Raw genomic sequence first — 26,709 nt, 5'->3', positions numbered from 1 at the left:
CCGCGACCCGAATTATCGCCGGCACGGCCGAATAAACCGTTCGACCGTTAAATTACCATCTTCACTCCGCCCGATACGAATTTTATTTCGGCGAACAACGATTCGAACGACGCCGCGCATGCCGACCGCCATTTAAATAACAATTCCGGCGTATTCGGGCCGCGTTTAAGATATGCGCGACGAGCGTCAGTGCTCGCAGTCGGGCATTTATTTCTGGAGCATACATTAAAATTGCATTAACAGCGGAAACGGCGTTACGGAGTTCCCCATAATTCATACGACACGCGTGCAACAAGGCTACGCGAAACGATTCGTTTCTTTCTTTCGTCTCTCGGCGCACAGTGGTGTCTTTTGACGAGAAGCTGGCGGAAATTCAATTTTCAAAGTATGCTGTAGTGTTTTTCTGACGCGATAGATTGCGATAGATAGTGTGCATCTAATATGAATAATAATTTGCATAAATTTACACCATTTTGAGATATTCAAATTTAAACTGCTAATGACGTGTATGCACAGTCTGCCCCATCAAATCATATTAACGATACCTCTGGATTAGTAAAGTTAATTATATTCGTAAATATTTGAATATGAGCTAAGAAAATTTACCTAAATCATTGATACAACTTTTCTTAACAGTATTTTCGAAATTATAATTTCAATAATACTTTAAATTTAAAAATAAAAAATCATTGCAAAAACGTTTTGAAATTAACATCATACTATTAAATTCGATGATTTAATTGCATCATTTTTGTTAAAAGTTGGAAAACAATGAATTTTTACAAAAATTTACTTACAAATTGTACTTATAACAGCGATGTTAGATCCACCATTCTGTATTTTGCATGTCTCATAAAATATTCAGATTTAGCAACTCCAAAAATGAAAATATAAGTACTAATTTTTATGCAAATCACGAAATTATGAATTTTGACTAGCTTTTCGTTCAAATGCACCATTGTGCGGCACGTCGCGTTTCGCACAAGAGAACTGCCCTCCCCCAGTCGCGCTGATTAATTTCTTGGTGCCCGTTTCTGTCTTAACGACACACGCCCCAATCCGAAATTGCTATCTACTCCCCGCGCTCGCAGCACCATCGTTTACGCGTTCGAGTGATTGCACGGGAAAACGATCAGACTTCAATTTACGTACTCCATAAAAAATAATGAATTCTCCATCGCATGGTATGTAGGACACGAGCGGACGAGAACGAACATTGTTCTCGTTAACTAAAAATTAATTGAGAGAATAAATGGAAATGCAATAGGTTGACACATATTTTGGGGAACCGTGATTAATTTTTCCGCCTGCGTTATGGGAACTGTAACGGAACGATAGTCAACGATTGGAATTGAGCGGTTTATTGTTCGGCGATATAGTTACGATAGTATCCAACATATTGATGATAATGTAATTGAATAGGATAATATCATTGCTGTTTTTATGTGCTGTAAGTTTCTATACGCACAATTATTATATCATCAATAATAATATTAATAATAATTGTCATTATTATTATTGCTACTATTATTACTCATAACAAGAACAAAAATATGTTACTTATCAAATGAAAACGGAACCAAAGGTACAGGTCTTTAATCTTCACTTTCTATTATCACAAAAGCCATCCCTTCAACTTCCTCTTACCTATTAAATCCTTTGCACAATAGACACATCTACATGTACACAGCTAAAATAACCCTCACTTTAAGTTTCAACTGCATTAAAAAGAAAAAAGAATAAACAATTTTCTTCGACAATAGTATCCGCAACGCCTCCACGCTGAAGAAACAAATGAATACCGCTGTCCAACGATCGTTTGGCGATTATGAAAATCACGTCATTAACGAATTCTCGACGACCGAAAGTCCTCCAACCAGTAAGTGTATAATACCCGCACCGGGTAATTTGAATTTGTGATGAATCAGGCTATCCATCTTTAAAGATAATAATTTTCTTGGGCGCGCGTAGGATTAAGATTCAATTCATACTAACGCCTCGTAATGATACACATTTGTTCCAATTCATCTCCATTAGAAACTGTCGGGCTTCGACGCGCGACCACGGCGCGAGCGACCACTACGGTGACGGGTCTCGCGTCCTCTGATTTGTTTTCGCTTAACGACGAATAGAAAGACGCCTGACAATGAAAGTCTCGCGAGCCCCGCGTTAAATTTAAAGGCACCCTCGAGCCGCGATACGATCGCCGTATAAACGAACCGTGTAATTGCAAACGTGTCCCCGTGACGTGAAACCGGATGAAACAGAGGCGGTTCCCGCGGACGCGCGAGATGCCTGACGAGCATCAGTTAAAAACTGCTACTCGCGGCCTGGCCGGAATCAGATTAGCGGTAGCGGTTAGGGGACAGGCATTTTATAAATGCAAATTACTCGACACCGTAACGCCGACAACATCGCGAACAACGCGCAGAGACGACGAGGGGGTTGGGACAAATTCGAGTGAGGGGTAGCGGATGTTGCTGGCATCATTCTTTTTTAGGGGGTGATTTGAAGAAAGAGCCGAATGGAAAATTGTTTTTGTTAATAAAGCTTTCCTTTGGTTCCAAATGAAATAAGAATTGAATTCGACTACTTCCGAACTGTATCGCCTCTAAAATATTCGATTATTAAAATACAATAAGTAAAAGATTTTATAATTTCTTTTTAAATAAAATTTCAATTACTAACGTCTAGGTATCAATTTTTTCGATTAACCGTGAAGATTTATTTTCATAAAAATTAGTACATACTTATAACAAAATTACTATTCCCAATTGTCAAGGAACAAGATTCGACAACATGTTCCATCCCTCGTTATCAACGAACAAAGAACCCATCGATTTTCCAGGGTGCACCCCCGTCCATACCGTGCGGCGGTGTTAACGCGAACGTACCCGGAAATTTCCATAAACTTTTCAACGAGGCTAACGCAATTATTTCGAGCAGGATCTGGTCTCGTTCAAGAAGCCCCCGCTCGCAAAAGGAACTCGAATCAAACGATCCATCCGGATTCGGAACTTCCCGAACGCTTAAACTTTCATTATTTCCTGGCTGGCGGCGGCGGCGATGGTCGCGGGGCGAAGGGGAAAAGGTGAAACGGGATAGAGAACGACAACGTTTTCTGACCGGCGCCGAAACGAACGGAGAAAGAGAATAAACCGATCGGTAAGTCTGCAATTACAATTAGGATAAATACCTTTAACTGCCGATGCTAACCCTATCGTCCCGGGCTCTGTCCCTTTCGCAGAGGCCGCGGCGAAACGAACAAATCGACCGTTCCCCCGCAATCCAATAAATTCCTTTCCCCGACGCGACTATCCACTCGCGCGAACCGGTAATTCGGGACAAAATTGTTCCACGCCGGGCGGCCCCCCTTTGCGACGACAACGCCGAATTTATGGGCCGATCGCGCCGTAATTAAAGAATCCGGCAATGCCGCCACGCGCGTTTCGTCCGCCATAATGAAAACATCTCGCCCGCCCGAGCGGAATTATTTTCCACCAGCGCGTCGGGTCCGACGAATTTTATTTCACCCCCCTCCCGAACGGAGTTTCGAAGCGTGCGCTTGTTCCACAGGAACTTTTAAACAGAATTTTTAGCGATAGGAAAATGTGTTCATTTTATTAACTCTATTACGCGTCGTCCATTTGCTGCAGCGATGGCGTGTAAATGCATTTTTTGGGGAAAATTGTGGGCACGGATTATTCAGGTAATTCGGCGTGAACTTTTTACGTGCAAACAATTTGGAGTTTGCTGGTCGAAGCATTCGTGTGTTTGGATCAATTATAAATTCGTTGAGAAAACGGGAGACTGTGCCGCTTTATCTGGCGATTTGCAAATGAATGCTTAATCGTAACTTCTGCACGCTCGGGTTTTATTGTTTGCATTCGTTTTTAGTGTATAATGATTATGAAAATATGATGATAGTTCTATAATAAGATTACATATATTTATATTCATAGGAACACGAACAAACAAGTAGAATTCTTCAATCGATTAAAAATTGAAAATCTTTAAACGCGAAAACTCCACAACTTCATATATCCTACATTTACTATCTCGAATCGATCTTCCCAATTCGCCTGCACAGAAACAGCAATCGTTCGAAATTCGTCCCATTAAAACTCCTCACGATAGGAAAATTCGTGTCCATCGATCAAGTTGAGCCCGTCTGCCCGTTCCCGGTCTCCGTCACGTGTATCGGCAGAGAAAAATTAAACGTACCATCGAAGGCAATGGAGAAGATTGTCATATCGGCTGGGTGGCGGAGAGGGAACGGACGGGCGAGCGAGAAATAAAAAAAAAACCGGGGAACTGTGTCAGAGCAAATTGCATCGCGGCGCTGCTACGCCATTCGGCAACACGTGACGGTGACACGGGCTTTCCAATTAATCAAAAATAAACGGTGTCAACGGTCGGAGCCGAGCGTCGGGTAAAACCCGTCGGCCGGGTACAAATGTTATTTATCGTCAAGTATGCGACATAACGTGTGTTATTCGAACGATCACCGGAACGTCATCGAATCCCGCATTATGCGCGAGAATTTCGCTGCCGGTTTAGCCCCGGCGCGGCGTCGGTTTCCATCGTTTGTACAACTCTCAAGGAAAATACCCGGCGCGCGCGAACCAGCGTCGAGTGAAAGTTATACTGCACGGGTGCGCGATCCGCCCGTAAAATGGATTCTCCCCGCGGTGAAATTCACGATCAACTGTGGAACAAACCGTCCACGCCGAGCGCAACAACGGGTTAACGCGATAACGAGTATGTCCGGTGAATAACGCGAGCGAGCGAGCGAGCCGCGGGATTAAAAACGATCTTCCACTCGTAAATGAATACACGGTGCCACGTAAACGAAATACAAAATTGAACTGCTAACGTGCGATTGAGTCGCGTCAATCATCCCGGAATTGATGCCGGCTGATTGCATTTACCCGGAGTTACTATGCTTTTTCGAACCTGTTCCCGCTGGTTTGCTCCTTGGGTCTCACCCTGCAAAGCGACGCGCAGTGGTCGGTTAATCTCAAAACTGGGACAAATATCAACATTACTTAGTTTTGGTTATCAATAAAACATAGTTTTGTTTTGGCGAATTATAAAGCAAAATGTGAATAGTAACAACGGGGAATTCACATGGTCTTTGTTCTATTAAGTAGAATGCTTGTGATCATATAAATGTGTAACTTCTTAATTTTTACTTTCTTTGACTACAAAAGAATTTGTAATGTGGATCTAATGTAAGTAAATATATCTGTGAAAACCAACAAAAATTAGCCCACTGATTTTTCAAAAGAATTCCCAAGTTATGCTTAAAAACTGTCCTTTCAAATGAAAATACTCCCTTCGTTATGACTTTCTGCATTTTCTTTCGTCCATTTAACTTTATACCAGTTCTTATATTGTCTGATTAATAAATTTTTCAATTTTTGTCGTTTCTTTTATTTGTTTTCAGTAAGAACAATTTACTGTTTAATTTGTTTATCTTTATTTTGTAACCAATTATTTAACCAGTGACGGTAGGAATAGACGTATATAAAGTGTCGGTAGGTTTAGTGTTAATTATCAGTCCTTTTAGCGGCTTGGAGGCTTGGAAATACGCGATAAATATTGAGAGACGATCTTATAGATGAAAATAAAACAAGAATCGGGGGGACGATGTTACGCTTCATTTGCAAATTATCGGTGACGAGGGATCATTCTCGGGATATTGGCTAATTGGGTTTTGATTTTTGACGATCTTCGTCTTATTTTGTTTGAGAGAATCTCTGCTTAATATTTTAATTATAAGCGATTGAATATTGGTGTATATTAAACTTTCAGATGTATACCAAAGTCGTGGGATATATTGGATTTTAAAATAACCTGAAATTGAATTATTTCTTAGTTCTGGGGAATTATAAATGAATTAAACTTCTAATTCAGTTATCAAGAAAATAATTCATTCGCGTTAGAGGTATATTTCGGAAACCTTTAGTACTATTTTTAATTGAAGACACTTTTTATTTCGCGCTGTTAGATATTAATTTCGGGAATTTATTATTCCCAGCGTCTTAATTACTTTTCATTCAGCTGTTCATAATGCATGCCCGTTGCCTGGAAGAACTTAAAAATTTAATGGCATCTCCGTTCAACATTTTACAGATCCAATTACAGCCTGGTCGATTCGATTATTAAGATATCTCGTGAAATGGAGTCGTTCACTAATTATATGAATTTCATCTCCGGCTCCATTTCCACTTTAGGAAAGTCACTGCACACGTAGCTACGAAATTAACCTCGTTAATGCAATTTAGTCTTTAATACATCATTGTCTACCCGGTCACGTGTATGTGAAATGCATATGTATTGTACACAGAAGAAAATTAACCCGTTAATAAAGTATAATAAGGTGCAATCTACGGCTACTACCACCACAATCAAAGTCAATAGCTTTCCCTCAACCCAATTGTAGTCCTTTAATTTCTAAACCGTATATACAAAACACACATGACAGGTCAAGCTTCAATTCCAGTTCTTTCGAAAACCATAGTAGTGCCATCGATTTTAATCTGACCATATTTCTCGCCTCACATTATTTTGTATAAAATTATCACCCTCGAAATTCGTGCGTTAAACACGAATTCAATATTATTACCAAAACAAATGTGTTACATGTGCCAACATTCACATCGCAATTTACACTTATCGATATTCAACCCTCTGTGATTTCATATAATACAACGTGTACGAACATCGATTTTCCATCATTTTATATTTATTTACATCCACACGAATATTACCTAATTTAATGTCGATCTGTCAATACAACCCTCGAAATCAATTGAAATCTACAAATACTCAATATCCATAAGTAATCCACAAAAATCAAATTTCTATTCCTCCACGATTGAATACGAGTAAATCTGCAAAATCGATTTCGAGCTATAATACTTAAAATCAAAATCTGCAAATGGATAACTCAATTATTCAAATAAACGATAGGATACACAGCTTCCTTCTCGTCTAACATTTAAAACTCCAATACACAATTCACATTTTACAAGCATCAGAAACTCTCTTTCAGAAAGCATTAAAATATCACAAAACAAATCCGAGTGCGAAGTCCCTCCAAGAAAATCGCAAGACAATGGGTTAACATTCGTCCACGTCGTTATCCGGCATCGATAAAAGTCCCACCTGTTCGTGGCTCGTAGTAAAACCGTTGCCAGCGAGCGACAACAGGCAGCTCCAGCCTTTTGTACTCAATTATTTTTAATGTCTCATTGTATTCTCCCTTGCATCGCCATTAAGCTTAATAGCCCGCACTGCTCAAGGCGCGTCGCTCCTTTCTATTTCTTTTCCCTTCCCGTCCGAGGCTCATAATTAAAGTCAATCGTATTACCGGAAACAGTCCATTAGACGCGTTCCCGGCCCCCGAACGTCCCCCGTCAATCGACGACCCGACGCTGCCCCCCCTCAACGTCTCGTTCCTCGCCGCAAACGCGAAATTATAGCGATGTCCGTGGACACGTGCGCGAGACGCGAAACTCCTTACAGGATTCCCTGCCTCCGTCGCGTTATTCGCGTCGCGTTCTTGCGCTAAATACGGAACGTAAATCAGGTTTTACGTCTACACGTATTTTTGTCCCTCGTGCAATAACCTCGCGGCGCCGGCGCGCGCCGCGGGAGCCGAATCGGCTTTGAATATACGAATCCGGAATGGAACATCGAGCATAACGCGCGGCAACGCGAGTATTATCGTCGTACACCTAGCCGTGCGAGGCTAGATAAAAGAGAGAAAAAGGGAATGTCGTAAACGCGTGTAAAAAGAATACATTGTGAATTGCTGTACAACATGGAGGATGCGTTTATAAGAAACCGCATTGCACCAGACATGCGTTATAAGATTAATTTATTGTTGAATGCACAAGCGAATTTGCAGTTTAGAGATTTTCCCCAATTTTCGACTATTTCGATATGATTTCCCTTTGGCGCCTTCAGTTTATAACTAATCGAAAAGACGAATGTTCGTGTAAAATGGCACCAATCAAATAACGTAATTTGAAAAAACTATCAAATCCTACATTGACCAAAAGAAATTCTTTTCCATTGAATTTTAAACACGAATTTTGTTATTTTCACAAACCTTCACACCTTTCTATCATTTCTGTGAATAAACGAAACCTTGGAAAATATATCGAAATGTTATATACATTACGAGTACTAGTCGCAATTCAATAACGTACACGTAAACAACCAGATAAAATGTTCGAGTCATGCGCACTTTATGTGACGGTTCTTCGTATCACGAAAAAATAGAAATACCCGGACGCGGCCTCGAACGCATCGGAAAAGAGTGTTTGACTTGGCCGAAACAAATCGGCTCGGAAGCGTTTCAACCACGCCGCGCTAAATCGCTCCGACACGAAACGACGCGACGCGGCAGCGCGTGCTGTTGCGAGATTCGATTTCGCCGGACCATTCCCGGCGAAATATTCTAGAATGGTACATTTTACAAATGGACCCGGCGACCCGTTCGGTTCGCGGCGGTGACGTCGAAATGTACGAATTTCCGTTCGTCCGTTTGGAAAGAGAGGGCAGTGGTATGAGGAAGATGATGGGCCGCAGGAAGGAGGCTGGCGAAGGGTGGACGAAGGGAGCGGGAGCGCGGAAAAGCACATCCCTGGCCATTTTCTCCTGTATCAATAGCTTATCCATAACGATTCAGCGTGTCCGTTCGAGCGTGAACGCAACGATAATACGATGGACCGTTTCTGTTGGGTCGCCTTCTCCCGGCGCGGTGTCCTTCGCCCGGCGTTCGGTCTCTTTTGTCTCTTCATCGATTCATGCACGTGCTGACCGGCGTCATTACCGGAAGATAATGCCCCTATGTTCGGGCGCAGCGGCAGGATCGATGTGCGCGTTGTTTCACGTGAAACGGGGAACGAGGATTGGTTCTCTTCGTAGGTTCGTGGACGCCGTAGAAGAATGTCTGGCCGGTGAGGAAAGCGATCGTTGCGTTTCCAGCGATTGATGTACTTTATTCGCCATCTTGGCGCACGATGGACGTGTGCGAATACCAAACGCAGTGGTTCTTGATTCTTCGGGGACGACTAGAATTCTAGACCGCTAGACTCTGCTTTTATTAGACTTCACCTTTAGCACTCGAAAGTTTTTCGGTGGAAACATTCAAGGTATTCTGATGAATTGACATTCTTTGGAACCGCTGAGGTCATATATGTGAATTAATAAACGAAACTATTTTATTTCAATATTTCACATATTGATGTATCATATAAAGCTTAATGTTATATCAGAGATTATGATTTTGCTATATCGGTTCAATTCGTAGCTGACACCTCTCGAGTGCAAAGATTGATAATTGGATTATATTTCGCTCACCTCTGGTACCGTTCCCAGCACTTAATCATACATTTATCCTATCTTCTAAAGTTGAAAATAGCTACGAAAAATTACTTTTATTTTCATTTTATATTATCTTTATCGTTAAATGCACATGTAGCATGAGTGACTTTAGCATCCCACAGACGTCCCCTACAACCAAAAGTGTTCTTTGACTCCGATAATGTAAGGAACCACTGATCCAACGATACAAAGCGATAGAGGAACCTGGTTATCGTCCGAACGGATGCGAATCGACGTATCCGGCGCACCATTCGCGGACCGCTGCGTCTTCATGAAAGATGATAGATAAAGGGATCTCGAGCCCGGACACAGCTGCCGCTCGCGGAATACCCGCACGGACGGAACCAGGTAGCTGGAATCCACGGCGATTCACGGATCCAGGAGCTCGTCCATCGAAATTCTCAGATACGACGGGGCGAAGGGTGCAGGGATCAAAAGTGAGCTGTTTTATTAACGCATAGCTTCCCTCGCTTCACGGATCTTATCGAGCGTTCTGCGAAAATTACCGTTAACGGACGCTTTGTGCGGCCGCGTTCCACGAACGATTCCGATGATTGCCGCGAACGCTGTGGATCGGTCTTCCGACGAGATATTTATTGGCTCGCGGCGCGCGCGCGGCCATCGATGTATGAAATAATAGGTACCGGGAGATCGTTTTACGATAGTCCAGAATTTGTAATTTAGTCGGGCGTTATGAACGATGGTCAAACGTTTCGATAGGGCGAACGCGTTCGCTGTTAGTATCTTTCGTTGCTGTTAGGCTGCTTCTACGAGATTGTTTTAAATGATAAAAACCATTACGTGTGAAAATATAAGATGTTTCATCTACGTTCGGACAGCTAAATATTTTTAATAACTATTTATAATATGAAAAACGTTTCCAACATTGTTTGAACAGCATCAAACCGGGACAACCATTTTGTGGTTGTTTTCTTCAAAGCTTATTAAGTCAGGCGTACTGTTTTCATTTAGAAGCATACGGTTTCAAAATCATAATGCATGGTATTCATAGGATCAATAAGACATCTGTTCAATATTTCATAAAGAAGAAACATTGCATTGAATAAAACAGTTGACATCCAGTGTGGTCATCACGAAACACGAACGTCAATCCTCCTTGATTGTAACACATTGAACAAGTGATACGAGAATTATAAGCAATTAGAAGAAACTTCTTTTCTAATTAATTTTTAGAGTGATTCACGATTAAACGAGACTGAACAGTTACATCATGGGCTATAAAGAATATGTTGCATTGTTTGTGATTCGAAAAGAGGGTTAATGATTTTCCTGAAATTCTTGAAACATGTATGCGTCATTCCTAGATAAAAGATGTTAATTTCCCACGCCGATGAGGTTCTCGTTTAATTCACCATTCACCTGCAACATACATTTCTGGACCGTTGTTTACAATTCCCACGAGGTTTCGCCGGATTCGTGTATTTTCCCTGTCTGTCGAAGATCTGAAATCCGGGCCGGATATGTGTCAACGAAAAGACGAAGATAAAACGATCGTTACATCAATCACCGTGTCTCGAATTGAACTGGGCTCGAGGGTTTTGAATGTCAGCAAAAATGACGAGTCGAACGCTGTCGCTCTCGTCGGGGGTAGTCGGGGTGACAGAGAAGCGTGTTCGATCAATTTCATTCGTTTGAAAGTATACTCGTTACGGTGAAATTGTGTCTTATACAGCAGAAAGTTTAGGTGCGATTAAATTTTGTGGTCCTGCTATATACAGCGTTCGAAGTTCTTACGAATGTATCTTATGAAAATATTCTTATAATTGTCCGTTATATCGATGTTTCAATTACAGTCATTTTCATTTTAATAATCTCAGTGTTGGTAAAATTCCTCTGGGAAATGTATTTACCGATAATATACAAACTGATTGAAAACTTCCTTTATAGGAGATCAATACGGTATTAAGAATTTAGATTGCGAGAAGCCAAACTCATCTATTCCGTGGAATGAAACCCAAAGGCAATCATGCTACACATTGATTTCGAATTGCTGTTTAAATTTTAATTACAGATATAACAAATGATATGAAACGTACGTAGATTTCATATTCCGAAATGAAAAATATTTGAAAATGAACTTGTTAATCAGTTGATCTTTGAAAAATATGGAAAAATATAAATCAGGACTTAATGGATATCAAAACAGTATCCAGAATGTTACTCCTACTTAATTTTTTTTTTAATTACAGTGCAAACTAATATTTTGATCCACTTTTACTTTCAGATTTCGAAAGAATATCTGCAGTAATTACTAAAGAATTATAACGCTTCGATCATGGTGCAATAAGAACATGCGGACGGCCATTTTATTATATATATCGTGAAATTGGACGAATTCCGATGTCACAGATGCTGGGAGCAATATTGGGTACTATACCCGATTTTATTCAAGCTTTGGGGCAAAATTATATATTCGAGGCCACATATAAAGCTACTAGCGTTTGCACTCTTCCTTTTTCATCTCAAAAATCGAACATATTCTATCAATTAATAAAAAAATTTCTTATCAGTTTAAACCTATAACCGTAATTTGCAGACCATCAACTTCGATATCAATCTTAAATCGTTATCATTATTACTAGGTACTATTTATATTCAACCTGTTAATACTCCCAAGAGACGTAATCAGTTCCCACCAAACCCTTATTCCTCCACATCACATAGAGAAACATGATTCCACATAAAGATACCTAACCATCACTAAAAATCATCCGTTCGCGACGCGTCCCCCGTCACATGGCGACAGATGCTAACACGGGTAGCCTAAACCAATTAAAACCGTAAGAAGAAAACGAAGAGTGTCGGACAAGGGAGAGAGTAGGCGAGCGCTAGTCGAGCGAAGGAACGTTAAAGGGAGGCCGGGAAATCAAAAGGGAGCATTAAAAGTTGTCGATGCTTTAGCGGCGCGCGGCGGTCGTTGCCAGAAAGGACTCCTTTGGGAGTACATAGGACGGGAATCACGGTGGCGTCGGCGGCATGGGGGCGGCGCGGGCGATCGCCCCGGGGAATGGGAAGCCCATTCCGCTCATCTGCCGAGTCATAAAGCAGATAGTACAGTTCTATATCCTCGAAAATACATAAATCTTGGCCGAGCGTAATGTACGAGAAATGAGTTCTCGCGTAAAATAAATGATCGGATCAGCCGTCGTTTCCAATGAAGACGTTCGCGTAACTGCTAGCCAGGGCGCCCCTGTCGAACCGCCGACGACTCGATACGCGATCGGTCGGCAAGAGAGGAGCGTCGTTAATAATACGACAGCTCAACTGATCCCGTAACGAGCACGAGAATTAGGATTTGCGACTTGGGGACTGTTCGTTGCACCCTGGGATCCTTTATATCGCGTTTTAAACCGATCCCCGGAATAGAGAATGGGTCTACGAAGAGGAGGAAGAAAGCACTCCGGGCAGAAACAATTTTTCCGCGATCGACGCGGAGACGAGCCACGTGAATCCGTTGATTCTTCGGAGCGTTTCGGAAAATAAGAGCTGCCCGAACGGCGACACGTATGATTCCGCGCCGATCATCAGCTTAGTCTAGCTCGTTCTATTTCCCGAGCCGGCGTGGCACACGTTAAATTGGCAAATCCCCGATAATACGCATTTTATCAACTCGTCTCTTCGGAATGCCTACCGTACACTCTCCCCCTATTCCTCGTTCGGTCTCTGTCTGTGCTGCGCGTTGTTTCCCCATCGTTCTTTCTACATCTTTCTCCATCTTTCTCCGGGAGACTCTCTCTCCCTCGAGGTAAATTCCCCCGGCTGTCTAAAGGCACTTTTCCCTCGGCGTTTGCAAGATACACTGCTTTTATCGGCACGGCAAGCAGTCTGGGAATGCTAGCGTTGCCAACGTTGACGGCGGGACGATGGGGCGGAAAGATGCTTGGCAGGGAGCGACGAATTCGGTTGGCGACATCCGTGTAGACGGAGCTTGTTTCTCGATGACTGCAGCTTAACGCGTTCCAATCTTTAATACGCATTGATCCCACGGGGATTTTTTCGTGGAACCTTTTAATCCGCATGGGCACAGTTTTCTTTGTGACGAGTGCGTTTCACCCCTTACCTTGTATGATTTGTTTATCAATTATAATCGGTGTAAGTAGTCTGTCATTGATGATTTATTGGGAAAGGAAAAAATTCTAGGCGTATTCTATGTGTATGTTTGCTCTAAGGTATGTATAATAATTTATAGTTGAAAGATAATATTTAATTTGGACCGAAAAATCTTTATAATCTGAAATTCTGTTCAAAATCTTCACTATGGATTTAAGAGAATGTTACAAATGTTATTTATTAAGAAACTTGTGCTAAATGAAAAATGAGTAGATGTTTTGCATATATTTGTGAATATATTGTAAAATCTGTTCCAATGTGTTTTTGTATTTTTGTATTTCGTGTTTGCGAACAAATGAAATTCATATTTTATTCATTATTTAAATAGCTATTCACTCGCAGCGGACTTTTTGAGAAAAGCCGTCGTTAAAGAGATTATTAGCCCGATACAACACCTAAATGTAGTATTACAATTCTTTTCGTAACGGCATTCTGTATTGTTTCTCTAAAAATAACGTGGCGATAACTATCCCATAAAAACCTAACAGGTTCCGCTGCGCTAGTTTACTCGTCTCATTAATAAATAAGTGAACAAATGAATGAAGAAGGAACAGCTAATTGGACATAGTTTCATTATAATTTGAAATAAAATACTTATTTACTTCGCGAGTTTATTTCAAATATTAATTAGTCATATTCAGTTTTGTGGGTGTTTATCCAGAAAGAATAGATTACATCAGATCGTGGGCTTCGCCGTTCGAGAATATTAATTATTTTGTATTCGACAGGATTTCTCTATGCAGTAACACTCTTGCCGATATATTCACGAAAAATACACGGACAGAGATGCAGCACTGAAAACAACCTAAAACAAATGCGGGAAATTGGGTAATCGAAGCACTGACTTGCAGCTTATTGACTCGAATGGATATTAATTACACCGAACCAATGACACGCGTGACCTTCTTTTTCCAATTCACCTACATTGCATCCAACGAACTCGCATCGTGTGCATCACACTCTATAAACGTTGCACACGCTTTAATTATTATTATCGATATGTTATAAAGTGTACATATAAAAGAAATACCGCCAGTACCAGAAGAAAAATTAATCTGATACAGTTGTGACCATTCCACGATTCTATCATGTCTAATTTAATGAGAGAGTAATTTTTAATTATTACTTCTACAATAACAGCTTAGTGAAACCTGAACTTCTTTTTGTACAAAAAAAAGAGATGTGCAGTTATAAATTGAGAAAAAGCGAAAATGCAATGAAAATAGAAGAAAGTGAAATGTTCATTTCCATGCAGCCATTTACTCTTCCCAATCAACTGGTAGCGACGAGATGGTTAAATATACTGTTGATGTCGGATTCGCAAATGTAAACACTTTAAGCCCGAAGCTGTTTAAATATTACACTAGAATTCGACCAGAAACTATTTGCGCGTTCAAGATCCTCAAGCATCATCCCCCTCCTTACCCATATTGTATATCTCATTAAACTACGTATTCACATTCCCACGTACTTGTAGCAAATACGATTTATACCACATCAAACTGGGAATTCTAACAATGCTAAACTAAGCTTTTGTGTTATTTTAATTATTTCTTAATTGCAAATTTAATTTAACAGATCCTTTAATAAATCAAGCCATTCGTCATAAATAAAATTCCTATCCTGCTTTTCCTGAAACGTTTTGTGCAAACGAGAATTACCATAAATTTTCAAGTTTAACCATTCGTTAAAACTCGTCACACATAAATTCGAATTAATACATTGTATATTTTCCATTTCAAGTGTGGTATCGCTTGAGCATGCCTAACGATTTCAATCACTTCGTTGGTTTACTTCATACCTTCATGCATTTACTTCCCTTCACGCAATCAAAGTCAAAGCAACTAGGTCAATCCCCGCTTTATTGCACCACAGCAATCCTCATTTTGTTACACTGATCTAAACATTACTCTTTTATATATTTGCAACTAATTCATCCACAAATTCACATGTCATGTCAACAATATGAATAAAATCGAAACTAAATTACAAACTTAGTTACTTTTCAAAGAACAACAAATTATTACCAGTAACCTTAATTACTTGCACCACTCAAGTCTTGTAAATAAAAGAAACCAATATTAAACCATAAAATATTCTAATTCTAACCAATCAGTAATATTCCACAAAAAAGAAGCCTTTTTCATATCACCAAACTTTAGATCACCACTTATAAATAAAAGAAACCAATATATATAATAAACCAATTATAAATATAAAATACTCTGGTTCTTGCTCCGACTTCCAAATCCAAAGCACACAATGAATTTTCCTTAGCCCAAATCAATAGCATTCACCAAAGCTAAAACATTTTCGTATCTCCAAAATGTTCCATCATAAAGAGGTATAATTCCGACTCACCGGAACACAAACTGAACACATCGCGAACAAGGAATCGTCTTCGAACTATTCTCTGGAGTTTCAGCTATGCGTGCAGTCGTACACGACATTTCTTCGTATTATTTAAATCTCATTAAACTCGAATGCGGGCGGCCCCGTATACATCTTTAGCAGTGTCACGGGCTGCGCGCGAGCGCTTGCTCGCTGGTGCAATCAGCGAAACGTACGAGACGATACGGTTGACGCAACATAATGCCCGACACCCCTCTCCGGGTATAATGCACTCGATGCGACGCGGCACGGCACGGGATTTTCGGAATAAATCGCCAAAACAAATAAAATCACCGATGCCTGGCGAGGGGGTGCCGCGGCGGAGAAACACCGACGAAGGGTAGGAAGAGAGGGAGCAAGGGGGTAATGCTCATAATTCCATGAGAGCGCTTGGATTCGGTATCGATTCGAGCACAGCCCCATGGTTTTGCAAAACAAACGCACCTATACGGCCTATTCGCAGCCGGAGCACCCCGTAATCTCTAATGCGTAATATCGGCATTCACGGTGGAACGAGCAACGCCAATAAAACTGAAACAAGCCAGACCGCGCGCCGCAGCGGCGAAGTCTGCTGGTCAATAATATCGCCGATTCAAGCTGTCGGGGACCGTCGTCGGGCATGTTCGTCTCGCACAGAATGTATCTGCGTGCTTGAAAAGTTGAATGATCCGCGTGGTGATCGATATGCTTGCGAGTGTGGAATATCTTTTTCAAAAACGGTTTGGAGATGTACTTTTGAAAGTAGTTGCGGTAGAGTGAGTCTAGGAGAGATGGGTCAATTGATTTGGGAGAACTATTACATTATAAATATCATTAATAGTTAATAGAGAACAATATATTTATGAAAATATGTACATTCGGTGTATCGCTAAAAATAATTGAACACATAGTCATTTGGAATTTTTGTTTATTCAAAGTGATTGAGTTGAAATTGTTATGATGAGGTGTATATACAAATTGTTGAATATTACATGCATGTGGCTAATAATTTTTGTAAGAATTAAAGAAAAATGAAATACATAGAGGGTGTATTCAATTCTTTGTACAGTCAATGTGCTGAGAACAGTGTGACGATGAGCATGTACGAGATCACAAAGATATTCCAATTACGAGTGTGGGCGGAAGTCGTTCTGGAACTTTTATATGGTTAGGGTCTTCGGAGAACCTCGAGTCCCTTTGATTATGCTATTCATCTTCACTATTTTGACAGCATCTTTATGACTCTGATTAAGTTATCTTTCATCGAAGCCAATCGGGCTTCTAAATATTCCAGGAATGCGTATGCTGACAATTCTTAAGTCTCATTCTTCGATATTCTACAAACATAAACAAAGATTAAAGAGCTGAATATAAAAGTAGATATGTTACATAACTTTCCAATGAATATTCGAAGAATCAATCGTTCAATAACGTTCACTCAGTATTCTATTACTTGTTAACCCAGAAAATCGTATTTCTTGGATCTCAGAAAGTAATACCACAAGAATGAGCGAAGATCTGTACGAGACGCGACGACAACCATCAATGGGTTAATCCTCCAGTATACCGTCGCGTCGTCGCAAATAAAACGTTTGCCCGCGGCCCGTCAGCCAGCCCGGTCACGGTTCGACCCGATAAATCGAGAGGACAAAAGCTTCGAGTTTATTAGATCCATAATATTTTACAGGAAATTGTTTCTACGTGAAGCCATTTTTCACGGGCGGACCGATATGATGTATTATCGGCGCGCGAGACCCGATACCCGTTATCGTTATTGTTTTTTCGCGGACTCTCCGTTTTTCCGCGGTGCCTCAGCGAACCTGTTACCCGCCCAGATCCGATTCGTTTGCAAATCTCTCTGTCGCTCTCTTTCCGCGGCGAAAAGGAAACACGACTCCGCCGTGACGACGAAAGAAAGATAAATCAAGAACGTCGTGACGATCCGCGTTTCCCGTGGAGATTATACGGAATCGTGGAACGGTTAACACTGAAACTACCTAAAAGTCTGACAGTAATTTTCTTATACAAATTCTAAGAGCAGATTTTTTAAAATTTCGATCAATTATTTTTTAATACACGCTTTCCTAAATGAATTTGGTTAATTTCTCAAAGAATCATTTCTACGACTTCAATAATTGCGAAAGAAGAAATTTCTGTATTATTTTCCTCCTCGTCAAGTAACAATGCTACTATAGCTATTTTTATAATCGTGAATTTCGATACTATTAGACAATGTTTCATTATAAACGTAATTAATTAGAAACATAGTTCATGAGAATCGAACGCGTGCAGAACTGAACGTTCCTGTTAATTAAATGAGCAATAGTCATGAACATATCCATTGTTCAATATAAGCGTTCCACTGCTAAGTGGACAACTTTCAAACCGAAAGAAACACAGATCTCAGGTGCGTTCAGGTAACAACCTACTAAGGTACGAGCTCGGCAAGTTTTATTGGAGCATCTGTTGTGCGGGAACAGCTGATGATCGAAACTAAGCCGACAAGTCGGACGGTCGTGGACACTGGAGAATGCTTCAGAAAACCATTCAACGTTCGCCAGGATATTCCTGCGGGGTGGAGAGAAACGGAGAAACAGTCGGAGCGAGGGAGTAAAGTGGAAAGTAAAAAGAATCAAGGAGGACAAACAAGATCCTGGCCAGCAAATAGGAATCGTTATTACGCTTCCGAAGAAGGACAAAGAAATTCAGCGAGGAAAAGTTGCCGGGACAAGATATATACGCGTTTTGCTCAGCAACGAATGCAAAGGACTAATGTGACAAGAAACTGTCCAGGAGAATTTTTCAGGCAGCAAGGAGCGGTCCCTACGTTCGGTAATAATAATACGGGACACAGTCGAGGAATTACACGAAGCGCGGTCGTTCCTTTCCGCGGAAATGGCTGCCCGACATCGTTTAACCGAGTCTCTTCTTAAAAGCGTCGCGAGCCGAACACGAAACGAGGGGCGGAACAAAATGTACCTGGCCGGAAAAGCGCGAACGCGCACGAAAATTAGACACTCTGTGTCATGCTGAATGTTCGCGAGCGGAAGAAGGCAATATCAATGACGACAGGAGATTTAATTGTCAGACGTTGCTTTGCTACCACTTCTGTGAAGCCTTGCTGCGAAACTCTTTGGAAAAAGAGTTTGCGAAGAAACGTAGATTTTTCTTCTTTTCCTTCTTTCTTTTTTCCTTCTTTCTTTCTTTCTTTCTTTCTTTCTTTCTGTCTTTCTTTCTTTCTTTCTTTCTGTCTTACTTTCTTTCTGTCTTTCTTTCTTTCTCTCGTTATCATCCCAGTGAAATTAATAAAATACTTCACTCCGACGTGAATGCATGGGAATTACATTACTTTCTAAATATCGCCCGCAACTTCATTACGCGTGTCCGCTGAACGACAAGTCCCGCACGTCGACAATGCACTCGCGAGGCTGAGTAACTTAACGCGGTTACGTTCATCTCTTTTTTGTAACGAGGCCGTCCGGCCCGGCAAACAGGGAAACTCTCCCAACGCGGAAAAAAAGGAACCGGAAAATAAATCATAAAGGAGAAACACGCCGGCCGACCGTCAAAGGCTTATTTCCTCCAAAAAGATGAGATTAAGCCGGAGACCCGTAAAGACTCGTCGCAGCGGAGAACTGAGAGGGTCGTCCACTTTGAATGCGCGCGCGCCAGTTCCTCGACTCGACTGCAAAATGCTCGGCGAACGTTACCCGAAAAATAGATGTTAAAGCCAACGACCATTTTCTATTCCGGTTTGCCGGAATCGAACGATCCGTCCCGTTGCGTATGTAAGACAGAATTAATTATCTTCCTAGACGGTTACAATGGAAGCTACCGCATATCGCATTGAATGCCGGTGAATGCTGAATCACGCCAAAGAATTGCGACGGTGAATTGCAAGGTTCGTGGATGCAAACATCGCGTGATAAATTTTCATTTAATTCTTGGCTAGTTTTTCTTGACGACAATTACCGGAACATCGACCGAATTCTTTGACATAACAACTTTTTCGTAAGTTTCAAGCTCAAATTCGGCGTTTGACTAATAATTGTAGCCACGTGAGTCCGATGGAACTCTCTTGTGAAATAGTACACGCATACAAACTTTGAAAGTTTTATATATAAACATTTTCCTATATTAACCAACTTGTCTACAATAAAATTAATCAAAATAACAAGTATCAATCTCATATACTCTAGAACACATTTCACACAGAACTCGACAAAATCTCATACAATCTACATATCCCCCAAAAAAATCAAAAGTAACAACAAATAGAATCCACAAAATTACAAATGTCGATTCCCGATTTCATCTACTTCATCTCACGTTCCTTCGGTCCGAACATTCTCCCCAACGCCCGGCGCAATCGGGCGACATTTCGCGAAGACGGAGCACCCGTGGAAATAATTATAATGCTATCCTGGCCGCGTTGTACTCCGGCTGTCCGACGACGAAATGAACGAGGACAAGCGCGACGAGCGAACATTACCGTCTACAAGAAAAGAGCGGACGAAAAGACGAGGGAAAAAAAGGAACGCGAGAAGGAAGGCCGGAGGAAAGATAGAAAGGAAGTCCTCCTTAATAAAAGAAAAGAAAAAAAGATAGGGTGGGGTGGGTAGAGAATGAGGAAGGAAAAACAAGGGAATATCAGCCATCTCACACCCATCGTGACAACGTCCGTGTCCCATTCTGGCTTCAACGTCCTTTGAGCCAAACCACCGCACCGTTCACGCCCTCTTTGCCACCCTCGCTCACCCTCTCTCACCACCAGCAACGACTAGTCCGCGCCGGCAGCACATGCTGGATACGACGAGCCAACGGGGGGTGGGCAAGGGGTTTATATTCCGTTGTATCGTTCCTGCCTTTTCACGATGCGTCGCGTATATCCCGGCTAAACAGGCCATTTCATCACGTTTCGTTTCCTTGTGCCTCGTTACGCTCGTCTCTTTCCCGCGCTATCTTATTCCACCGCGGTGCGGACCACCCCGTCTTCGTCCGTTCGTGGCGCGCGCCACTGTGCATACACTTTCTTCGCTGGCCTATTTTCCGAAGTTCAAACTGCTCGACGCGACGCACGCCTCCAGCTCGACGATCCGCGTTAATCTCCGTCCGAGAGATTCTAGCGAAATGCACGGCGAGTGGAAATAGGGGTGGTTTCACTCGAAAGGTCGAAATCTGGTAAGCTAGAAAATTTCGAGTTTTAAGGATTTTAAATTTTTGAGATTTTGTGTTGTGATTTAATGATGTTTTTGAAGATTGATATTTTTGAAGATTGGATTAAGGGGACGAGTGGGATTGTTGAAGAATCATTGGAGATGTTAGTTTCCTAAATGAGAATTGGAATTAGATATTTTTTCTGTGTTGTGTTTTTTTTGTATATTTTGTTTGAGGTAATGGAAATTTATACAGCAATGTTGATTTCGGTTCTTAGAACGTGATATTTCTTTTAGTAATTGAAATTAGAACTTCAAGTTTCAATAGTTTATGAAGTTTATTGCAAGCGCTATTGTAATAAAGACTTTGGTATTAGTAAAGTACAAAGTACGGTCGACTTTGAGTGACAAATGAACTAATTGATTCTGACACTTTATTCAGTTTTTATGTATTCATATAATTGTACTTGTTAGTAAGGTAATGGTCGAAAGTTCAAAGTAAATTGTCGATATTTAGTAACTTTCATAGGTAGTGAATTTTATCGAATTTGTGAGTGTGTATCAATTTACTTTCACAAGATAAAATAGATTATCAATTGATTATATTAACACGCATTAAACTATAAAGCAGTCGCGAGCGCAATGATAGTCATAAGGTTTAAAATTACAATAGGTATACCAAATATTATTTCCGTATTATAGTTGATAACTTTTGCAATGATTATTAAATTTTACGACACTTTAAAAAGGGAACAAAAATCTAATTTTTATAATTTATTTATATTTATATAATATTTTCTTTGCCTTTTACATCTTTCTACATATTATCGAAACACGAACATTTGCAGTTATTTGATCGTTCAAAAATACCTTTCCAAGTATTAAATGAAAACGCTTTGTACTCAACTGTTCAAGAGATACGTATCCTTTACATTCTGTTAAACACAAAACAAATCTTTATAAAACGTTGTTCTACATATACATAAGTATTAAAAACACTGCAGTGAAGAGTACTGAAAACGCTTCTCGCATTTTGACGCTCAAAGGCTGAGGACACAATGCACACTTAACCGCGATACAAGAAATGCGGCAAGTTTTTACCGCGATGGAACGCGCCGGGATCGACAAAAGGAATCAACCGGTATTCTGGAAGCAATTAAACACATTCTGGCGAACGGTCGAGGGGGAAAGTCACTCGGTTAGACAAGTACGACGGAATTTCCGCCATTTCCACAGGCGCTAAGCGCCGGCAATTATCATGCGACTGCGTCTCGTCCCGCTATGATCCCGCGAAATTCCGTCCGGATAATCGACTGTTCCGATTGGAAAGGAATTTAAATTTCGACAAGGTAGCTTGCTAAGAAAATAGTGTGTCTCACGTGTTTCCGGTGTCGCGGGATAATATTTAGACTGAAAGCAAGACAGCTGTACGCACAGTTTTTATAACAATAAGCGATGTTGTCAGTAAAAATACGCAAGAAGATGGAACAAGCCGGCCCACAGTGGAACAATAGCCAACTCTGTCGCGGAAGATCTATTACAAATGTATTCTTGCTACGAAAACATTCGTCTATATCGATTCTTAAATGACAGAATTGCTTCTTTATGGTGTTGATAGAAAACTCTTCAATAACCTCTGATTTTAATGTGAAACGTATTATAGTCCTCCTCTAACGTCAATACGAAGATTATTATATAAATTGAACCAAGAATCTATACGTAATCACTCATCAACCACTCGATTTAAAATAACGTTCTCAAACGTAGATTTTATACTTTATAATATAGAGCACAAACATGCATCGTTTAATTCACCGCGTATCGTTCTCAAGTTAGTACATCATCAAACAACCAAACGTAACTCACACGATACTCAATTAAATCCCTACTTAACACAATCAAACAAATACTAACAGGTTCCCCAAATCAAATTCATATTCTCCCCGCCTATTCGATCCGCAGAACATTGCAATCCCCATATTTTCGATGCAGAGCGCTTCCGATTCCTAATCCCCGTAATCGCTTCAAGCAGCCTATCGCCACTATCAATATTAATTATCATTTCGCACGGTGTACTCACGTGTCGCCAGTGATGTCTCGCAGTGCAGGACGACCAAGAGTAATCCAGCCACGAGGAGCGTAGCCAGATAGCACGTACCCGAGCTGCAGCCCATCACGGCATCACTACTTGATTTGCTACAATTTTACACAGTAATCCTCGGCCGTGTGTCACCGGCCCGGTCACGATCACAGTCGTCTCCCCTTCCCGATCGCGAAACTATTCTCCCTTTATCTTCCTTCCGCACTGTCACTCGGCGATACTTGGGCCGGCTGCGATCCGCGGCGGTGGGTCCACTCGAAATGCCGACCACGTCGTCCGGTATCCAGCATCAGGCGGTAGGCGTCGCACGGGGTTGTCCCGGGGTTTCGGTCGCGTCACATGGCTTCGTCAACTTTTCACGTGCATCGTAACTCCTCCCGCGGTCCCTTGTATCCCGCCGCCGTTGGGATCGATTCCAACTTCCGCGCGACTCGTCGCTGGCCCGCCGGATCCCCTATTCATCGAAGATTCATCATCGCCGCGCTCGCCCTCGAACCTGGCCGATTCACCCTCGCCATCGGCTCCGCGCGTTCATTGCACCGCCATTCTGTAAATCCCGGTAAGATACTTTACACCGATTCACGATCCGGCAGCTCCTCGTTAAAGGGTCGTCAAACTTCAGCCACCCGCCCGCCCGCTGCCTGACCCACGATCGCCTCTAAAACCCTTCCCCTTTCCCGGTGATTAGAATCCCATACGAGCCGGTCCCGCCCAATGGAAAAGCGGATCTGATCGGACTCGGTTTTCTTTGTGCGCGCGAGCCTCCTTGCCAGCTTCCCGATGCAATTCCGCTGAATACGTGCTGCCTCCAGCCAATTATCGGGGTTTCGGGGACGACGTTGGGTCTTCGCCGAACCGAGCGGACTCGTCCTATCTCATCGCTGAACAGCGTGTAGTTGACGGGATTTAAATACGAGCGGTATCGCTGCTGGACCGCTGGATACCTAGATTCGCGAGTAACTGAGGGTCTAGCGCTGAATTTTGTGAGGACATTTTTGGATGAAGCCTGTGGGTACTGTGAAATCATGGTATTTTGGCATTCGTGTGCATTTGTGAAGCTTGTCAATGGAAAGATGTTTATTCTCGTGGTTGACATGACGGGAATCGAAAAGATCCCGGGTTAATGAAAATGAAGTTCATCAACGTTGAGCTAAAATTCGAGAAGATTAACTCGCTGGAAAAAGGGACGTAGAAACTACGAAGCTGTGTAATTTCAAGATTCCATTATGCGTCTTTAGGAAGACTTATAACTGGAGAAGCGTTTGTTCTCTTAATTTACAAAAAGGAAAATGGAAAGATCGCGGCGAAGATCGACGTATTGTCGCTGCACGTAGCCGGAAATAATATTCAATCGCGGCGAGCCTAATGGACCGTGAGTCGTTTAACGTTTGCCTTCGGCAGGAGGAGGGATGATTTACGCGTAATTGAAGTGGGAAACGGTATCGGCCTCTCGTCGTCATTTTCCAGTGGAATCCCCACGGTTCGTCGCCGGCCGAACAACCATCACGAACAAATCACGTATTTAGGGCACGGCATAAATCATCCGCGTGTTTCGCGGAAACGTATGGCCTTTTAAATTGATCGTGACCGAGGATCTCGGGCGGACCGGGCTGCTCCGGTTGTTACACACAGTTTCGGCACGTCCCAAGGACGGCTGTTAATTAAAAATGCCCCGGCGAGTCGTCGGCGAGTGTCAATGGCACCCGACGAAATGAAAGTTCGTCCGTGAATCCGGGGTAAAATACGAGGCAACGACGCGGGACTTCGTTACATGCTCGCCTTTTCGCGGTGTAACGAGCAGCAACGCGAATTGTGTTCGCGGGACGGAACGGAGTTCATAAATCGCCACGATTAGTCGGTCGGGACGCGAAAGAATGATTGCAACAGCGTGGTTCGACGCGCGAGAGAAAAACGTTCGCGCGGACTGTCGCGAGATATGCGCCAACAACAATGCGCGCGAATGGTTAAAGGAAAAGTAGATCGGGATGCGCGTTCGCGGAAGCCATATATCTTCGTATCGGTTTATTCCCACCTCTAATCAGCGGGTCGGCGAGCCGGCTACGGAAAATCCCTTGTGCATATGCATCGAGCGACCGCTTTGTCTTGAACGGTCTCTCCCCGTTGGTGTGCGCGTCGCGTGCAGCAGGTACGTGTGCACCCGGTGCACCGTTTCTACGCTCAGATTGTTCGGTTTCTGCGGGAGAACGGGTCCATTAACTCCCGTTTAAAAAAAGCTGCCGCCCGGGAAACCGTCGTTCCCCGTGTCAACGACAGACGTTCGTTTTGCAACTTCGCGGCCGGTGGTTGATTCAGAGAGAAACACGGTGAAAATGCGGCGCGTTCTCCTTTTCCCTCGCTCCTCCCGCCAGCTAACGACTCACCAGTCCCGCGTTGTCAGTCGATCGAGACGACGCTGAAACGCAATCAGACCGCAAGAACAACGAGCATGAAACCAAGGAGACACGTGGCGCGACGTCGGAGATATTGAATGTGAAACGGGTCCGCTCGGTGACGAAGGAACGCGACGATTAGGCTCCGTTTAAACGCCAGAAACCTGTCCGCGAGAGTAGCTTCGCGGCCAGCCTACTCGCGTGCTCCGAATAAAAGCGCGAACCGCGAAAGGGCCCCAGCGAGACGTTGACGGGTTCGAGTTCTCTCGAATATCATCGCGGCCACGCACTCTCGTGTACACGCCCACACAAACACACACGTGCTCGCCGGGTTGTTGATCGACGAGCTCGCGTTGTCACCGGCTAGCGCGAGGAATCCCCGAAAAACGGCGAGAGGATAATAAGTGGTAGACGAAGGGCGAGCTTCGTCGGCTGAAAAAGATGTTCGCGCGAGCGGCTTCAGCTGCCCGTTTTCTCACTCTTTTGCAGCCGTCCTTCTTCCCAGACGTCACATTCGCGACCCTTCTCGCCCTTCTGATTCCTTTCAGAAGCATCGTGCCACTCGTCCTCGTTTCCCATCCCCTATATCCCGAACCTCGCGATAGTGTCCCTAACTTGATCCCCGAGCGAAACGTACACGAAAAACACGTCCGGCGACGTACCAGTGACAACCGCCTCCGCGATGACAGCGATCTACTGTGGATCGCCGCTCGATCCGACAGCGAGATCCAGTCGACGCACAGCAACGGGTTCGCTGACGCGGGCACAAATCGAAGGGAAAACAAAAAACGGTCGCGACGACGAACGGAACGCACGGTCGACAAGAGAGCAGAGCGCAAAGGGTGCACGGCGACGCGGTACGCGAAACGAACAAGCCTCGAGTGTACTCTCGGCTCTGGCTCTGCTTTCGGAACTGAGTCGAGAGAGAGAGCATCGTCGGAGTTTCGAGGGATTCAGAGCTGCCACCCCTACCCCCCGCCAGCAGCGGAGCCGACCCCCGTCTCTCGGCAACCCGCGTGCTCCAGCGCTCGGCGGTTTTCCCCTGAGCCGCCACCCCCACCCGCAACGGCCAGGATCGTCCCCCACCTATCGAAAGGCATCGCCACCCCAGACCGGTCGTCGGCTGCGCGCGGGCGCGCGCCACCACGCGCGCACCTCG

At 42.9% G+C, this 26,709-nt stretch overlaps 1 protein-coding gene across 2 annotated transcripts in view; it reads right to left on the bottom strand.

Moving 5' to 3' along the window:
* Positions 1-26,450, bottom strand: part of tei (irregular chiasm C-roughest protein teiresias) — a 463,293-nt gene extending 436,843 nt beyond the window's left edge. For both annotated transcript variants that reach the window (XM_076364369.1, XM_031981571.2), the window contains exons 1-2: positions 26,213-26,450; positions 23,140-23,707 (exon numbers count right to left, since the gene is read on the bottom strand). In XM_076364369.1, coding sequence (XP_076220484.1) covers positions 23,140-23,233 — 94 coding nt within the window. In that variant the 5' untranslated portion in view covers positions 23,234-23,707; positions 26,213-26,450. The remainder of the gene's footprint in view (positions 1-23,139; positions 23,708-26,212) is intronic.
* Positions 26,451-26,709: the final 259 nt, after the last annotated feature.

Source organism: Nomia melanderi, chromosome 2 (genome assembly GCF_051020985.1).
Source record: "Nomia melanderi isolate GNS246 chromosome 2, iyNomMela1, whole genome shotgun sequence".
Lineage (NCBI taxonomy): Eukaryota > Metazoa > Arthropoda > Insecta > Hymenoptera > Halictidae > Nomia > Nomia melanderi.
Note: the sequence above shows the minus strand (reverse complement) of the source record. Positions and strands in the feature narration are given on the sequence as shown.